Below are 16,687 nucleotides of genomic sequence, written 5' to 3'. Positions count from 1 at the left end.
GTACCTGTGTATAAAATGCATTTTCTCTAAATAGACACAGCCTTTGCAAACATCCAAACATATATCCAAGAGGTCAGTGACTCTCAGTAAAGGGCTCTGGAGCTACAAGAAACAAAGACAGAAGTTAGCTATTTCTTCCAGCTTTACCAGCTCAGAATGACAAACTCTCCATGCAAGACTTCCTCATTGAAATGTATTTCCCCATTTGAAATGTATAGGATCTTTCCAAAAGTGTCAAAGCACAGGTGCAAAATCTCTGTATTCCAATTGAGTGCTAATTTGAAGGAGGGTAAATCGTCAAATCACTGTGCTGTAAGGAAGGTGAACACATCCTGTTTGATTTGCAGCTCAGAATACCCTGGGACCTTCAGAATTTTGAAAAAATGGGACCCTGAAAATTTCCTCCCCCTCTCAGATGAGATTTGTTTGTTGCTGTATTAATCAGTGTACTATTTTTTCTCATAGAACATGTGTATATGCATTTCACTAAATTTGACACTGACTGTGGATTCAATCTGATTATGCAAATAAATGAACTATACAATTGCTATAATGCTGTAAAATTTCATTTTCACCTCCAGTCACACCATCCATATTCCTAATAAGCACACTAACTGGAGAAAAATTTACTCAAAATTGTTTATTCTTTATTCTTTTCTTTCTTTCTAAAGAATTTGAGGACACAGACACAGGGACAGTATATTCTTATATGCTTGGACTATGCCTCTCACATTAAGGGCACTATTATTCAGAGACAAAAAAAAACCCCTCTATGATTCCTAGTAGACCACATACATGATCACCATTATTTATCATCACTTTCAAAAGAACAGTTTATGATTTTCACAGAGAGAAATCCAGCAGACATCTCATGACTGAAAGCACAATTTTGGTCAGTGATCTAATGACATTCAATCTTCTTCACAGCATCACTGATTGCAAGATCAGCACTGTTGACTGAAGTCCCAGGGTGTTAAGGAAAAGCTGTGTCAGACTTTGCAAGTACAGAAACAGCTGAACATCAGCATGGACTTTTAGAAAAGGAAAAAGTGAGAAACTGTGGGCAGTTACATGTTAAAAATAAGAGTCTCATGGTCTTTACCTTTTTCTTTCTTGCTCCTCGTAAATAGCTAAGTAGATCCCCTCCTTCCATCAGCTCCAGTATGAGATACTGAGGTTCATTTAACAGACACACACCAAGCAACTTCAGAATGTGGGGATGATCAAATTTGCTAAACAGAAGGAAACAACTGTAAGATTACATAGGAGAAATCCAGCTGGTTGATAGCTCACAGAGTGTTTATAGTTGCAAGCAGTCAATGAGCAGTTTGGCCTTTACAATCCCACTTCTATGAACAATGATTTAGTAGCTCTCAGTGCCCGGATTTGCTCAGTCATGGGGAGAGTTCAGGGACATCCTTCCAAAACACAGGCACTGTCTTTGACAGGCACTCTAATGCACGCACACATATTAAAAAGCACACTTCATTGCATTACCAGGAAGCAAAAAAGAGTAGCCAAATGGCAATTTCTTCTAAAAATAAGACGATTCATCACCTGTACATTAAAGGTAACTACATTATTTTAATAGAGTATTTTTACTACTATATTCACAGTAGAACTGCTGATTCAGAGAAATACACAGAAGTAAAAGCACAAGGTGCAATATATTATTTTCACAGTTCAGAGGGGGACAATTTTTCATAGCACATTTGCAATAGGAACAAAATACATATGAGGAATACTTCTAAGTATACTAGAAATTGTTTGTGTGTGTCTAAGACAGGGATTACCACAGAGCAATCAGTACTCTCAGTACTGCAAGTATTCTTCAAAGAGGAATATTTATTGTCTCTGTCAGTGCCTGTGTTTTTTTCAGTCACTTTACTTGTGTTAGAAAATGGTTTTCCCCTCTCACTGCTGCATGAAAGCACTTGCACAAGCAGTCAGAGAAACTTGATTCTATTGGGAGAGTTGGTGGTGTCCAAAATGCTGTCAAATTCAGCAGTGTAAACAAACAAATAAGAGAGGGACATTTTCCTTCTAATCTCTTTCAATTCACCTAATCTCAGGTGTGGGCAAAGACTCTTGCAAAAAGTGTGATTTAGAATTTGACAGTTCCCCCCGGCCCCTAGCACATACCTCTCAATCAGACAAACTTTGACACTTTCAGGAACAAACAGAGGGGAAGGAACACCTGGCACTTTCCTTCGCACCCAATGCAGACCTTCCTCCACTGAACTGTCATTCCTAACTTCCCAAGGAATGGGACAGACACAAGAATTTCCTACATGTATTTGCACACAAATGACTCACCAATAACCAACAACCAATGAGTTTTTGAAATAGAGGCAACTCAGTTTTCCTTTTGCTGCACAGCAATAAAAAGGAACAAATAATTCTGGCTTAACTGAGCCAGCATGCATAACATAACAAGCCAAATTTTAATGAACATCCAAAAAGGCAAGTAAGATACAAGTTGCATATATTGCATCTTATATATCTATCTGTTTGTAAACACTCAGATGCACTTATTTTTCCTTTCTACCCTTGGTTTAATTTATGAAATAGATAAACCGATGAACATCAAGTGAAATCATTCAACCCTCTGTGATGGAATTAAATACTTATTTTTTAATATTAAAAAATGAAATATTCAAGTAATATAAAATATACATTATTATTGTTGTTGTTGCTGCTGATGTTATAAATTACTATGGGGATTATATAATACTTAAACTTTTCTATTCTCTTAATTTCTGATTCACTGTATTGGTGTACATATGGGCCCATGTCAGTGTTTATATTTAAATGCAAAAAATTTTCAATTATATACTCTTCCAGGATTTCTGGGTCTGGATTATTGTCTGCAACAAGAATTGGGAGAGCCTCGGAAACTTTAACTATGGGTTCATATAATTTCCATAGTACACAGAAAAAAAGACCTTAACTGTGTTTATGACTGCTAGGTAGACTGAAGATGGATTATAAGGAGTTTACACACAACTCTTATTATTTATTTTTAATTTGCGCTACAATGACATGGTTGAATTTTGGTCATAACAAGCCTTTTACCTCATTCAGCTGCATGAGTCATAAAAGGCAAAAAATGGAAGATATATTTTTAAGTGTGTAACCACAAAAAAAAATTGAATGTTGTGAAAATCAATTTCCAGTTTAATAGCACATTTTCTGTGCAGAAATAAATCCTTAATTTTTAAAAAAATTATTTCTACTTCTGCATGCATGAAATGAAAGTCAAAGAAGTGCAAAAGTGCATCGGAAAACTAAACTCCACTCTGAGTCTTATACTACCAGCTGAAAATTTCAGTTGAATTTCTTGTTTCTGGGGACACTCTAGAAAACAAGATTTTTAACTGAAACACAAACAAACTTTGTTATGTGAAATTCTTGCAGTGGTAATTGCATGGTGATATGCATACAGATGCATAATTTAACACAACCTCAGTAGAAGGAGTATGTGGCAGCCCCTAGTGGCACATTTTTAAAAAATATTTTCCACTGTAAATTACAACTTTAAGGCATCAGTTTGTTCTGATTTCTTTCAGTAAAATAGGATTAGCTGAATTCTGACCAACTGCTTTTAGCAACTAACTTGGTTTAGGGAAGCAAAGATACTGAAATACACCAGTACAATCCCAAATAAATCTGTGATATGAGCATATAGAATATGCAGTCTATATCTTAAATTTGGCTTATCATATTTATAGCTTTATTTCCATTATACTTATCAGTAGCGATTTACTTGTATGACAGAAAAACAAGAACACCCCAAAAATGCCACAATAATCTGTTTAGAGGAAAGTGCTGCTTTCATTCCTCTGGAAAGCCACCGCCCTCAGATGATACCAGCTTTGAAGGGTGCCCAGGGACAAAGCTGTCCCTACCTCATTAAGTGTGCCTCCTTCAAGAATTCGCTCTTCTCGTGGTCTGTTGCACCCTTCTTCAAAGTCTACTCAACAGAAAACAGAAGTGAAGTAACATTTGGTCATCATCACTGTTATCAAATGGTGCTAAGTAAAACCACCATAGATGTGGCCTTAAATATATTCCAGAAATCATTACAAGGCTGAGTTTTAAGAGATTTCGAAGAAACTCTGCAAGGAAATACCCAGATCAGCTCAACACCCATTTCTCAGGTAAAACCTCTGAGACAGATCTCTCTGCCCATCCCATTCTGTTGCCAGAGAAATATACAGCTGTGATTACCTTGACTGCTACTTTGGATTCTCCACTTCCATCTGCCAGGATATCTACTGCAGTCCCTTCATATACCTCTCCAAATGCTCCACTTCCTAACAATTTGTGTAAGCTGAGTTTGTCCCGAGGGAAGGCTGGCAGTGATTCAATCTCTGCTTGAGAAGGAAGAGTGCTACAAAACAGCAATAGTAGTCACTTGCTCATACCTAAGGATGTCTGAAATTCTACTAAAATTCACATGAAGCCAGTACTACTATTTGCCTCATCAGGTATATTTAAGGGGACCTCAGGTAAGGTCTGGGTGTTTTGGAAGTTACTGGAAAACACCAGGTCTTCTTCCTTCCCTGTGCACTTGTGTTTGTTGCCAGAGTGACATGAAGGATGGGCTGGGGCTGTGTGCCAGAGGGGCAACACGGCAGGGCATCCTTCACAGCAGACCTGCCCTGCAGAAAACATGCAGCTCTTAACTCTGCCTTCAGGTTTCAGGGATGAGTGCCCTGATAAAAACTGCTCCAGGGAAGCAGTTCCAGGGAACATCTAAGAAACCTCTTAGATGTTTTTGTCCTGAAAATACATTTGCTCTGAGGACATACCGTACAGCATAACAGGCATTGGCTAGTCCCACTGTCTCAGCCATCCCCCTGAGTTGAGCTAGTTCTTTATCTTCCTTGATGAACACTATCTGTCCAGGCAAGGCCTGTTTTCTGGATTTCAATCTTTGCTTCCATACTGGAATAGAAAAGGAGATCATTAGGTGTTTCAGTCCGAGAGCACCCCAGTGTGTGAGCACGCTGAAAGGCTACAGGTTTTACATTATTTTGTTCAACATCACCCCCCAGCAGCTCAGGTAAGCAAGTCATTTCCATCTGGCAATTTTTTCCCCACAAAACACAGACAACTGCTCACTGAGATGGCAACTCAGGTATCCTCTCCTGTGTGTGACAAGACCCTGGGGAAAGGATGAGGATTGAGAGGACAGGACCATCACATGTGGACATTTGCATCTCAGAGTAATCATTACATCCTTTCTTCAGGGACAAAGCGTAAGAGAAAAAAAATGGGACCCTCTGGTGAATAAACTTGAGAATTGTAAGATGCAAGTTTTTATAAGGATACACTCAAGAATTAGAGTTCCTTAAGCACTCCTGTGCTCTCCCTGCAGGTAATCAACAGCAAGAAACGCCTGAGGATGGAGTGAATTTCTATCCTTGATACTAAAAATATAATTAGCCATCTCTAGGGCCTCAAAGAATGAGAATATACAAATTCCTGTCAGCTCCCACCCTAGGGAGGGAGAATTTCCCTGAATCTGGAGACCAATCATTTCCCACCATGTGAACTGCCTTTCACGGAGGCCTGGCAAACCAAAGGTAAACAAAAAACTCCATCACATACCAAAGCCGAATAGCATGACCACAGCCAAACACAGCACAGCTCCAATCACAGAAGCAATGGCAGTGATGGTGCCCATGGAAATCATATTATCTGTTAAAGAGAAAGGGAAATTTGCTTAATCACTGTGTATGCATGCAATGTCAACCCCAGGAAGTGGAGTGCACCTGAGAGAACCCTTCAGCTGCCTGCTATGTAAAAGTCTTCCATTGCACAAAGCTCTCTTGTAGGCTGTATGTGGATGTGCATTTGGTCAGACTAATCCTTCTCCCCCAGACTTGGGCCATTCCTGTGACTTAATGTATATGCAGAAATAGAAAATGCTGAACTGTTTGGTTCAAGGTCAAACTCAAGGTGTGATTTCCAAAAGCACCCACAAACTGTAAATCTAACATTCTGGCTGAAGGCAAGAAGTAATTCTGATGTCTTTACCCAGTGTGCAAACTTGCCTTTTTTCAAGAATCACGTCATAAAGCAGAGTGGCAGACTCACAGAGACAAAGTGGTATAAATCAGCAGAAGTACTTTTCAGGCCCCCTGTTCTGAGCAAAAGAGCCTGGATGAGCACTAGCAGTAGGGGTCACCATACAAAAAGCATCATTTATTACCCATCAGAGATATTACTTTACCTTTGCAGGAATATTGTTATTGAATATATTGTTCCTAAATTGGTATGACTATTTAGAATAACAAAAAAGAGATCAACAGAATACAGAAATACAAGACATACCTTCACTCAAGATTATATCCAAGCTAATGTCACTGTATTCACCAAGTCCCAGCATATTTGCAGCTGCTGCTCTGAACTGGAAAATTCCTTCTAAGTTCTCGGCCTTCCATGTGCAAACACTGCCACAGGAGCCATTGTAAACCACCTCCCATGTGGACTTCACATCGCTGCTGTTGCCAGACTGTTTCCTGAAACATGCACAGCACAGCACAGGAATATCATTAATGCCATGAGGGCAGTTTACTGCTTCACCCCCACCCCATCCTTTGCTTTGAGTTTCATGGTTTTTGCAGCATCTTTCTGCCTGCAAAAAAAGCACAACCTGGTCATGGGATTTTGGCTACAGAGAAGAAAATTGTGCTGCGCTATTTCAGCAGTGCTAGGAACCAAACATCTTTATCTTGGCACTGGAAATGAAATACTGGAACACTTTAGATGCAAAAAGCTGTTCAGTATATGCCTGATTCACCTGTTTCAGTATATGCCTCACATCCAAGATTTTAAAATGTTCTAATTTAGCTTTCTGGGGAAAAAAAAAAATAAAAATTTCTACTGTGCTAGAACTTTTTTACCCTTCCAGACCCAGAGTAATTCAGTGTCTCTTGTGCATCAGGTTTCAGAAGCTAAATAGGATACAAATCATTGGCAGTGAAGATACCATTCTTTAGCTAGCCACTTTCCCATAGTATCTGCTGACTGCTGGGTGTATTTCTTCCTTTCCCCATTGGACTGAGATTGATTGCTCACAATAAATTCAGAGCTGATTATTCACCAACCAAAAGAAGACCACGTACTTAAACTTGAAAGGCCATATCTGAAATATCATTTCATGTCACACAACACCGTAATACATCATGTGAAATGACTTCATGAGCAAGTCACTCATTCTCCCAACACACTTTAATGAAGGAAAAAGGCCAAACACTCCTAAACCAGAAAGTTAGGAGTTGGAAAAACTAAATATTCATGCCCTTGGTGTGTATGTGCTGACACCAGGGCTGTAGGAAAAATAGAGGTTGCTTAAAAGGGCTAGGCAAACATTTTCTAGAATGCTATGCAGCTGACCTATTTTTCTCCCTGATGCGAAATTCAGTCAAAAACATCAGCATGTGTACATTCAAACTGCAAGAGAAAATCTTATTTCGTTAGAGGACCACCTCAGAGATGCATTATGATTCCAGAGATGAATAAGAAGCTGGAGTCTGGAGAACAAAGCAGTTAATGCACAGCTGTGGCACAGACAGACCGACCTTTCCTTTCCCATCTGCAGCAAGTCAGGTACAGATTGTCTCCTGGTATATCAAAGTTGTTTTCTCAGAGCATGCAAGTCAGTGCAATGAAAACTGTAGGAAGCTTACAGCACCAGAAAAACATGTCTGGGTGAAAATTTATATAGGTAAAGCATTTACAGCTCCAGAGTGCTGTCAGTCCTTAGCTTTCATAAACACAGAGAATGAAATAATGGCTGAGTTTGGAAAACTGCTTTCCTTCATCAGTAATGACTTCAAACAATCACTGGACTATTTCAGAAGATGGACTCTCCTAATTTTAAAATAATGCATTAATTAAACTTTGACTGACTGCTGACTACTTTAAACTGACGGCTTTAAAGAAATCTCTCCAGAGTCATGGTCAAAAAATTAGAAGTTCAAAGTCACTGCCCACAGCAAAATACTCTAACCTGCCCAATCAGCCCTTCCAATGCCAGTGCAGAAATAAGAGTGAGCTGGCACTCTAGTGTGATATCAATAGCCCAGGCAATCGGTATTTGATGACAGAGCACTTTAAAAACGATAAAGTCATCCCACATGGGTGGGAATACTTTATTTCTGGCCATATTACAACACCTTCTTTGAGTCCTCTGAGCATTAATATATTTATATATATATTTTAGCCAAAAATACATACTACATGTTAGTTGAGATTTATGATTTGAAATTATCTCAAATCTTCTAATTCACTGACATAGATCCAACTATATGATTGTATTTCAAGATTGCTTTGAAAATACTGTTAGTGTTTATTTTCCTTCTGTGCTTTCCAGAATTTCTGGAAATTATGGGTCTTGGTTTATCTAAGAAAGAGATCCCAATGGGAAAGGCCTTTTGCATCTTATGTATTTCATTCTTCCCACTGGAGCCAGCCTGAAAAGCCCTGCACACCCAGATTTGTTCTGGGCTGCTACCTATGGGAAGAGTGCCTCATGCATAGCTTACCTGCTTTCTAAGATGTAGTAGGTCAGTTTGCTTCCATTGTCATCAGCCTTTTCCCACTGTAGAGAGTTTTTGGTGTCTTCTGCTCTTTTAGGAATTCCTGGCTTACTGGGAACACCAGCTTAAGTCAAACGGGGGAAGAAACAGAACCCTTAAAATGTGTTTGTAGCATGACAAAGGGCTAAAGGCACAGAGAAAAATCTGATGCACACAAGGGTGTTTAGATATACAAAAGGAAGGGGGATGTATATTAATAATCCTCATAGGGAATGAATCCTTGGCCTTCTCTTTGTAATGGATAAATTCCAAGATTTTTACTCACATGCAGGCTTTTACCACTAACGAGTTCACTTGCATTATAGGCATTTCATTTCAGTTCCCCTCACTCTTTCCACTTGGAAATGAACCTCATTTCTTTCCCCCTATTACTTCTGAAGGTATGGTATTGTGTTATTCATTTTTCAAACACACAGAACTATTGGGCCTTAGTAGAAAATTGTCTGCTAAATTTTTGAAAATACTACATTTAATATTCAGATCCTGCAAAGAGTCTTAAAATCTTGTTATCCTGCTTTAAGTGCTTACCTGTAGTTTTAAAGCTTGTTGAAGATGAAGTGCTTTTCACTCCTGTAACATAAACTACTGTTACTCTTACAAAATAGTTGGTCCAAGGAAGAGTTCCTGTGAGGTTGCACGTGTAAATAAGATTTCCTGTGCATGTCGTGTTCACAGGAGAAAACCAGTCACTTTTTGTTGGCCACTAGAGAAATAAAATATCATTATGGTCAACTTTCTTGCTCTGCTGAAAGTGTGTCACAGTTCTATTCCTGGGTAGATTAACTACTTTGCCACCTCTTAATATCATAGTGGAAATATGACACAGGTGCTCTTTCGACCATGGGACTTTGTCCTCTCAGAGACCAAGGACACAAACCCTAATTTTCTTCTTTGTTTTCTGGAGACCTACAAGTCTTGGCAGTAACAAAGAACAGCAGATTAAGTGCCTGCTTTACACAGCCAAAAGGAGCCTTTCCCCTTATATTTCTGGATCATTGTGACGTGCCCATGAGTTCAGTTTGCCATGATGCAACTGAAAGGAGGTGGGTTAGTGGAATTGTGATGTGACATTTATTTTGGGGCAGGGAAATGTTTGGTGTAGGTCTATTGAGTCTGATCCTCTATAGTAAAGAATTCGCATGATCCAGTTTGGACATTTTCTGTGTCCAGTGGTTCAGGTGTTGAAGTCTGAAATTTCCATGCATGCTGCTCTCACTGCAAGTGCTTACTTCTTACTCCCTGGATCTGGTCTTTTCTCTGGCATTTTCTCCTATCAATCTCTACCACAGGAAAAAAAAATCCAGATACTAGATTGTAGCTAATATTTATTGCTTCTTTTCTTCATTTTCTTGTGCAGGGCAGACATAGGATTTGCAACTGCAAACTCAGTTGGGGCAGGGCAGTGAGGAAACAGGGATAGGACTGCTGAAACAGGAGACTCAGAAGAAATTCTGGTGAGGTCATCCAGGATGTCCTTTGGCACTATGGAATACTAAATGCTACAGCTGCACTCCTCCTTGTTCCTGGCAAATGCTGACTCCATCCTGCCCCTGCTGAGCAGCTAAGACTGACATCACCATGCCCAAATTATCCACTGAGACTCTTCATATACTTCCTGCCACCCACCCTGTCCTGCTTACCAGGACAGAGTAGGTTAAATTGTCTCTCTGAAAAAAACCCACCCCAAAACTTAAAGGTATTTTTACCTTACACAGCTCAAACCAGAAGCTGGTTTCATTGATGTGCAGAGGAGCTCTCCATTCTAGCTGGAAACTGGTATTTCTGGGGACTATGTTGATAGGTGCAGCTGGAGTCTCAAAAGTTTTTGCAATGACAGGGACACTTTCAGAAAACCAGTTCTCATCAGGATGAAAAGCAAGAACCTAGTAAAGCAATGGATGAACTGTACAATACCAGAGCAGTTGGAAAGCCAGCTTTGCTTTAGCAATGCCAAGTGTTTTGAAGACTAATGTTTCAAAGACATTATTCAGGCAATAGAGATATAGGTGTAGAAAGATTCTGCACTTCACAGCTGCAAGGTCATATAACTTCAGGCTGAAATTCATGTCCAGTTCCTCAGAGAATCATCTTAGTTTCTCATCTCAGATTTCTACCAAGTCACTTCACTTTCTAGATCTTTCTGAAATGCCACTCACTCTTACACAGACATGCATGATGTCACATCACATATTAGGCAGTGTTTTAGAACCACAGAAACACAAAGTCAAGAAGTGACTTAGCACATTGCTTTTCACTAAGCCACAGGCAAATATGACCTCCTAGGGATGCATACTTGCATACACACATACAGGTATTTAGGTATATCTGTGTGTATATATATATTCCCCATTATATTATCCAAATCATTAACAAAAGCCCAGAATCAAATTAGGACCCACAGATCCCCTCCTGCCACCATCTGAATGTTCTCCCAACTGTGTTAAATCACTCTAATTGTGATACCCAGTGCACATTCTACAGACATGTTTACTTGGTTACTTTTGAAAATGTCACTCTGATCATAGACCTTCTGTCCAGATGCATAATTGACTATTTTTTTTAAGCCTTCATCTGTAAAGGGGAAGCATTACATTTTGTTCTTATGAATCCACATTGCATACATACTTTTGTCTACTTAACAGGAGAGCAGTCTAAAGATTTGCAGGTCGAACAAACCAGTAAAACTACTTGCAATTATACCTTGAATGAATTATTTGTTCCAGGTTGGAGCCCACTGACAGACCAGGCAAGCATCCCATTTGAAAATTCACTTTTTGACAAAGGTGTTGCTGGGACAGGAGGCAATAAATTGACAGAGATTTGATAGCGGATGGATTCAAGAGGTCCATTTGGCTTCAAAGGTTCACTCCAAGATATGTTGATGGTGGTGTCAGACAAAACTAATGTTTTAATAGTGTCAACTGCCTCTGGTACTGAAACAGAAAGAAAAATTAATCTCCCTTTCAGAGAAGTCAAGAAATGTCACCAAGGAAAGAAAAGAAGGGTATAAGTGTATTAATATGATTCATTCACAGGACTGAAACTGTACACACGTAAAACTCATATTCTGGTATAGTCAGTCAGCTGCAGACAAGTTCAAAATATTTTGATGGACTCTTAGTATCTTCTTGGCTGTCCTAATAAACAAGAAGACAAAAAACCCAAAAAAGCTGAACAACAACAGGAAAACAGCTGCTGTCCTATACATCTACATTTGTAGTCATATCACTGAATCCCTACTCTCTCTTAATTTCCTAATCAGGGTCTCAGATGAAAGTTTAATATGGTGCTTACTTGAATATGCACACAAAAAAATATTCCTGTGCGCTATTCCAACTGAAAAGACTTTTCTTGAACAGAAACTTATGAGGGAAGAAAATCCAAAAATCCAAAACTAAGCATTATTTCCCATCATTTACAATTTTCCTTAGAAATACAGAGTCTAGCTGAGCTGTGTAAGGAAGAAACTGGGTTGCTGGTCAGATGTCATTACCAGCTGGTTACTCACTAATTGTTCTGGGAAAATCAACCCTTCCTTTGAAGCTAAGATCACAGACTTTGTAATAGTATATGGCATGTCCCTACTCTGCACAAAAAAGCTTTCTTTCTTATTGAAGTGTCCAGATAGGTAAAAATTTAACAAGTCATTACACTATTTATGTTCCAAACATATCAAAATTATGAGTCCATATGTTTTAATTCATATCCTAGTATCAAGACTACAAATTATTTAATCAAATATACAGAAACTACACGAAGAAAGAAGACAAATTTCTCATTTGTCTAGCTAAAACATATGTGGAGTAAGAGTGACACTCTGTGGCAAGAGCAATGCATTAATTGGCTTCCTCTTTTTTACATTCCCTCTGTCTTGCTATTTGATGGAAAGCATAAATTATTCCAAGCTTCTTTCACTTCATTAGAGAATTGAGAAAAAGGCAGAGGGAATTCACACAGCTTCAGAGGTGTTAAATAGTGCACACACTTCAAGAGGCTCTAGCAGCATCTGATTACAATTTAAACTGGCAGTTACATTCATGAAATTGAGAGCATAAGTGTCAGGACACATATACCTTCTATTTACAGCTGGCTGGAAGTTTTTCAACAAATTGTGTAAAGCTCTGAATGCTGATACAAATACCTATTCAAAATACTCAGGGTTTGTAGGCTGGGGTGGGGTGAGGGTTTTTTGTTGGTTTGGTTTGCTTTTCGTTCAAGACTTGATTTTCATCCAGGTTTTTCATTTTGTCCCAACTAGAGAAGCCTGTTCTGAGTTTCATGTTTCATTTTAACATGAGACTAAAAAATTCCATTTGAGTGGAGCAATCCAGTCTCCCACTTCATACGCTACCTTTGTGTTTCTTCACAGAAAGGGTGTACATTGCTGCAGGATGGCACAGTTTACCACACAAAAAAGTAATTGTGCAAATTCTTGCCACATCCCAATAGTATTTAATGTTATTCAATCAACATGTCACACAAATTTATATTACAGATGTGGAATCCCATGCAAAGAATTGAAGTCTACTGATAGAAGGCTAGAATTGTTGGGTGTTTTGGAGGGGTTTTGTTTGTTTGTTTTTCTCCATAGACACTCCATAGGAAGGTAGAATCAAGGTTGGAAGAGACCTTTCAGATCATTAAGTCCAGCTGTCAACCAGCACTACCCCTGTAACCCCTAAACCACATCACGCAACACCAGGTACCTCTTAAACACCTCTAGGGATGGTGACTCCACCACCTCCCTGGGAAACTTATTCCTGACCACCCAAACAGTGTAAACATTTTTTCTGATATTGAAGCTGAATCTCCCATCTCAGATAAGATAAAGGCCACTGCCTCCAGCCCTCTCACTGCAGGATTGTTAGAAGAGACTGGCTGACAATATTCAGAGATCCACATAGGATGGGAGCCTATTTGCTTGATGAGGCAGATGCTAAGGGATCTGACTGTTAAGAGAAACAAATCCAGCACAGTTGAACTAGAGAACTTCCAAAGTCTGGATTCCATGAGAAGGGTGGCAATATGCCTGCACCTCTTGTTTCACTTTCATTTAAAAGATGAAAAGAAGTTCAGCTTAAACAGAAGTTTTTTACGGGTAAAATGTGACTGCTCCCAGGACAAAAAACAGGGAATGGTCTGTGCATAAGAGAAGCTACTGGTGGCTCACAGGTCTCCTCTGGACAATGGTGGCAAAAAGAGAGGCTGATTATTCTACGAATGAGCCTTTAAAGAAACCACAGAGTCAATCCCTAATGAAAGAAGAAAGAAAATCAGGACTCCTGGCGTGTACTTGTTGTCAGGTGTTCTGAGTAAAATGTTTTCTTGGGCACAGTTGATCACTAGGGGAAAGAGACATTGAGGAAAGTAAGAAAAACACAGTGGTGGCTGTCTGTACTTTAATGCCAGTGATTTTATCAGCTGCTGAAGCAGCCAAAATCCAAGGAGAGGTAAAAAGAGGTAAGGGAAAACGTTGGCAGTCCTGTGGTGGCTCCCTCACTGCATGTCAGAGCTGTCCACATGCACAGCTGTGCAGCCTGCACGGCTCTGTACCAGCCACAGCCAGCCCTGATGCAGCCGGGCGAAGGGAGCCAGTGCCCAAGGGCCAGAGGCTGCTGTGCCTCTCAGTTTCACTCCCTTAGCCTCTCTCAAAAAAGAACTGCTCCAACTCTGCAGGACAAGACTCAGACAAGAAGATTACTGAAGATGGGGGCCACAGCATTCCCACATCCCAGTTCAATACCAAGTATCCCTAGGTACCATCTCTCCAGGCTTTCAGCAAAACATAGTGTCATGGAGTTACTTTACCTTTAAGAAAGTTTAAGTTGCTGGGAACTGCCTGGAGTCTTTTCTCCTGACCAATTATCGGTCATTGCTGAGAATTGACAGCAGTTTAGGCCATTGAAAAGTGGGATCAACTTGTGAACCCTACCTTAAAGTGTAAAACCAGAGCTCTCTTGGCTCTCTTTGTTTCCTGGCTGGGAAGGGTGGCAGAGCTCCAGGCCTCCCGTTCCCTGCCCAGGCCATGCGGCCGGGCAGGGACCGGGCTGGGCCCAGCGTCTCCCGGCCGGGAGATGCGGGCCCTGCGGAAAAAGTTTTCTCCGGGCTCCGGCCGGGCCGGGCCGAGCCGATCTCTGGCTCGGCTGCAGGTTTTTTGCTGTAACTAAATTCACTAGAAACTGCTGAGTGAAGAAAGAGAGGCTCTAGACCTGCAGCGGGCTGGGCGCGGCGACTACACTCTCCAGAGCAGCCGTGAGGAACTTTCCATCGCAGACGGCTCCAGCTCCTGCACCGGCCGAGGCCACAGAACTACCTACAACAGCCTGGGCAAGATTTTAATTCTTTCATTACCCAGATGAGACTTGCGGATTATGCTTTTTATCCAGAGAGAGAAAAAGAGAGTGATCAACATGAAAAGAGACTTTATAAACTACCAGTGACAGGAAAGAAAAGAAGCCTCAGAAAAGGTAGAGAATTAAGAAGATGCTTTAATTAAGCTGAAATATCTTTCTGTTAAAACTATGGAAATGGACAATAAGGTCTTGAAAACACTCCTTTAATTCATGACAGTATATAGGGAGGAATAGAATGTTCAAAGTGTAAATTTTGAGTAAAAAGTAGAGTAATTATGGTACAGTGAAGTGCTGGAAGATTTGAAGCCTTGAGAGGCAATGAGAAAACTGTTTTCTAGTGGAGCTCACAGAAACAGATGAAGAAGACTTTTTGCCTTTGAATAACTTATCCTTAAAAATCCCATCCCTAGACTCATGGCCCATACACACTTCAGAGTGATGTGAAAATGGGAGGAGTGGGCTCTAATAACAGCAGCTCTGGGCAGCTAACATTAGGGCAATGGAAAACTATAACAAAAATAGTTTTTCTTGTGAGAAACTCCATAAATTAACAGGAAGAAACTTCTGTTTCTCTACAAAGACTGGTGAAAAGACTGTAGCAAGAATTGGGACTGTTTTAACCATCAAAGTTCCAAAGTTTTTGTCTCTTTTATCATGTGAACAAGGGAATAGTGGGTAGACTGGGGATGAAAAGGTTTTTCTGGAAGTTTATTCTGGTGTTCTTATTATTGTAGTTTGTCAATAAACTTTCTTTTCCTTTTAAGTTTTATGCCTGTTTTGCTCTTGTTCTAATCCATATCTCACAGCAAGAAATAAGTAATTTTCTTAGTTATTGGTTTAAAACCACGACACATAGATACACTGTCATGCAGACCTGGCTACAGTTCTGACTCTCTGACTTAGGAATTAACAGAGGTGCCTGATGGATTTGCAAGGGAAGAGTTTGTGTGGATCAGGCTCACACTGGCTGGTGATACCAGCTGCAACAGAGCAAAACTGACACAACAGAAGAGCAAGCCCTACATATTCTATGGGGAATAGCACAATGGCTATTCCACGTTTTCAGCAAGGGAGTTCAGCAGAAGCGTTGTGAAAGTTACCTGAAGAGGAGTACAAAGGCAGCTCCTCATAATGACAAATGTGCATGTACAAAATTACACACACAAAACAAGAAAAAGTGAGGAGCAAGGTAGTTCTACTGGGCTGGGTTGCAACACGTGCAAAAGCATAACATGCACATTTGGCATGATTCTTCTCTTTCTGGAAGAGGTCAAGAGCTTCAAGGAAACTGGCACAGTAGCTGCCCCACCACTGCAAACAGGTAGAGTGAAGCAGGAAATGAGTAGAAGCACCTTTCTGCCCTAACTGAGGTATTGACAAGCACGGGAAGCATCTAGCTCAGATCGTAGTATTCTCAAAGAACAAGGACTGAAAGGGCACAACAAAATTCTTGAAATCAACTGAAAATGAGCTGTTTTCATTCAGTCCAAAAGTAAAAATGAAGCGTTGTCTTTTCAGCCTGGTTCACAACAAAACAAATCTGCATTACCCCTAAAAACAGGAATTGTGAGAATGACATCAAGCTAAGGGAAAAAAATCTTAAAGTGAAATGAATACATAACACAGATACTTAAACATATATAACCACACTTACATTCAAATACAATTTAGTTAAAGTTGTGGTTCAAGGCAAAAACTGCAACTGTTTAGTCACTTTTAACC

At 40.0% G+C, this 16,687-nt stretch overlaps 1 protein-coding gene across 1 annotated transcript in view; it reads right to left on the bottom strand.

Moving 5' to 3' along the window:
• The window catches only part of ROS1 (ROS proto-oncogene 1, receptor tyrosine kinase), a 70,678-nt gene that overhangs the window by 17,741 nt on the left and 36,250 nt on the right, over positions 1–16,687 (bottom strand). The window contains exons 30-40 of the mRNA XM_088052940.1: positions 11,313–11,545; positions 10,319–10,495; positions 9,141–9,315; positions 8,559–8,676; positions 6,343–6,530; positions 5,617–5,706; positions 4,815–4,950; positions 4,231–4,393; positions 3,909–3,973; positions 1,103–1,232; positions 5–102 (exon numbers count right to left, since the gene is read on the bottom strand). Of these exons, the coding sequence (XP_087909066.1) occupies positions 5–102; positions 1,103–1,232; positions 3,909–3,973; positions 4,231–4,393; positions 4,815–4,950; positions 5,617–5,706; positions 6,343–6,530; positions 8,559–8,676; positions 9,141–9,315; positions 10,319–10,495; positions 11,313–11,545 (1,573 nt within the window). The remainder of the gene's footprint in view (positions 1–4; positions 103–1,102; positions 1,233–3,908; positions 3,974–4,230; positions 4,394–4,814; positions 4,951–5,616; positions 5,707–6,342; positions 6,531–8,558; positions 8,677–9,140; positions 9,316–10,318; positions 10,496–11,312; positions 11,546–16,687) is intronic.

Source organism: Pseudopodoces humilis, chromosome 3 (assembly GCF_049639895.1).
Source record: "Pseudopodoces humilis isolate 2021_Gansu_Grassland_sample_001 chromosome 3, ASM4963989v1, whole genome shotgun sequence".
NCBI lineage: Eukaryota > Metazoa > Chordata > Aves > Passeriformes > Paridae > Pseudopodoces > Pseudopodoces humilis.
Note: the sequence above shows the minus strand (reverse complement) of the source record. Positions and strands in the feature narration are given on the sequence as shown.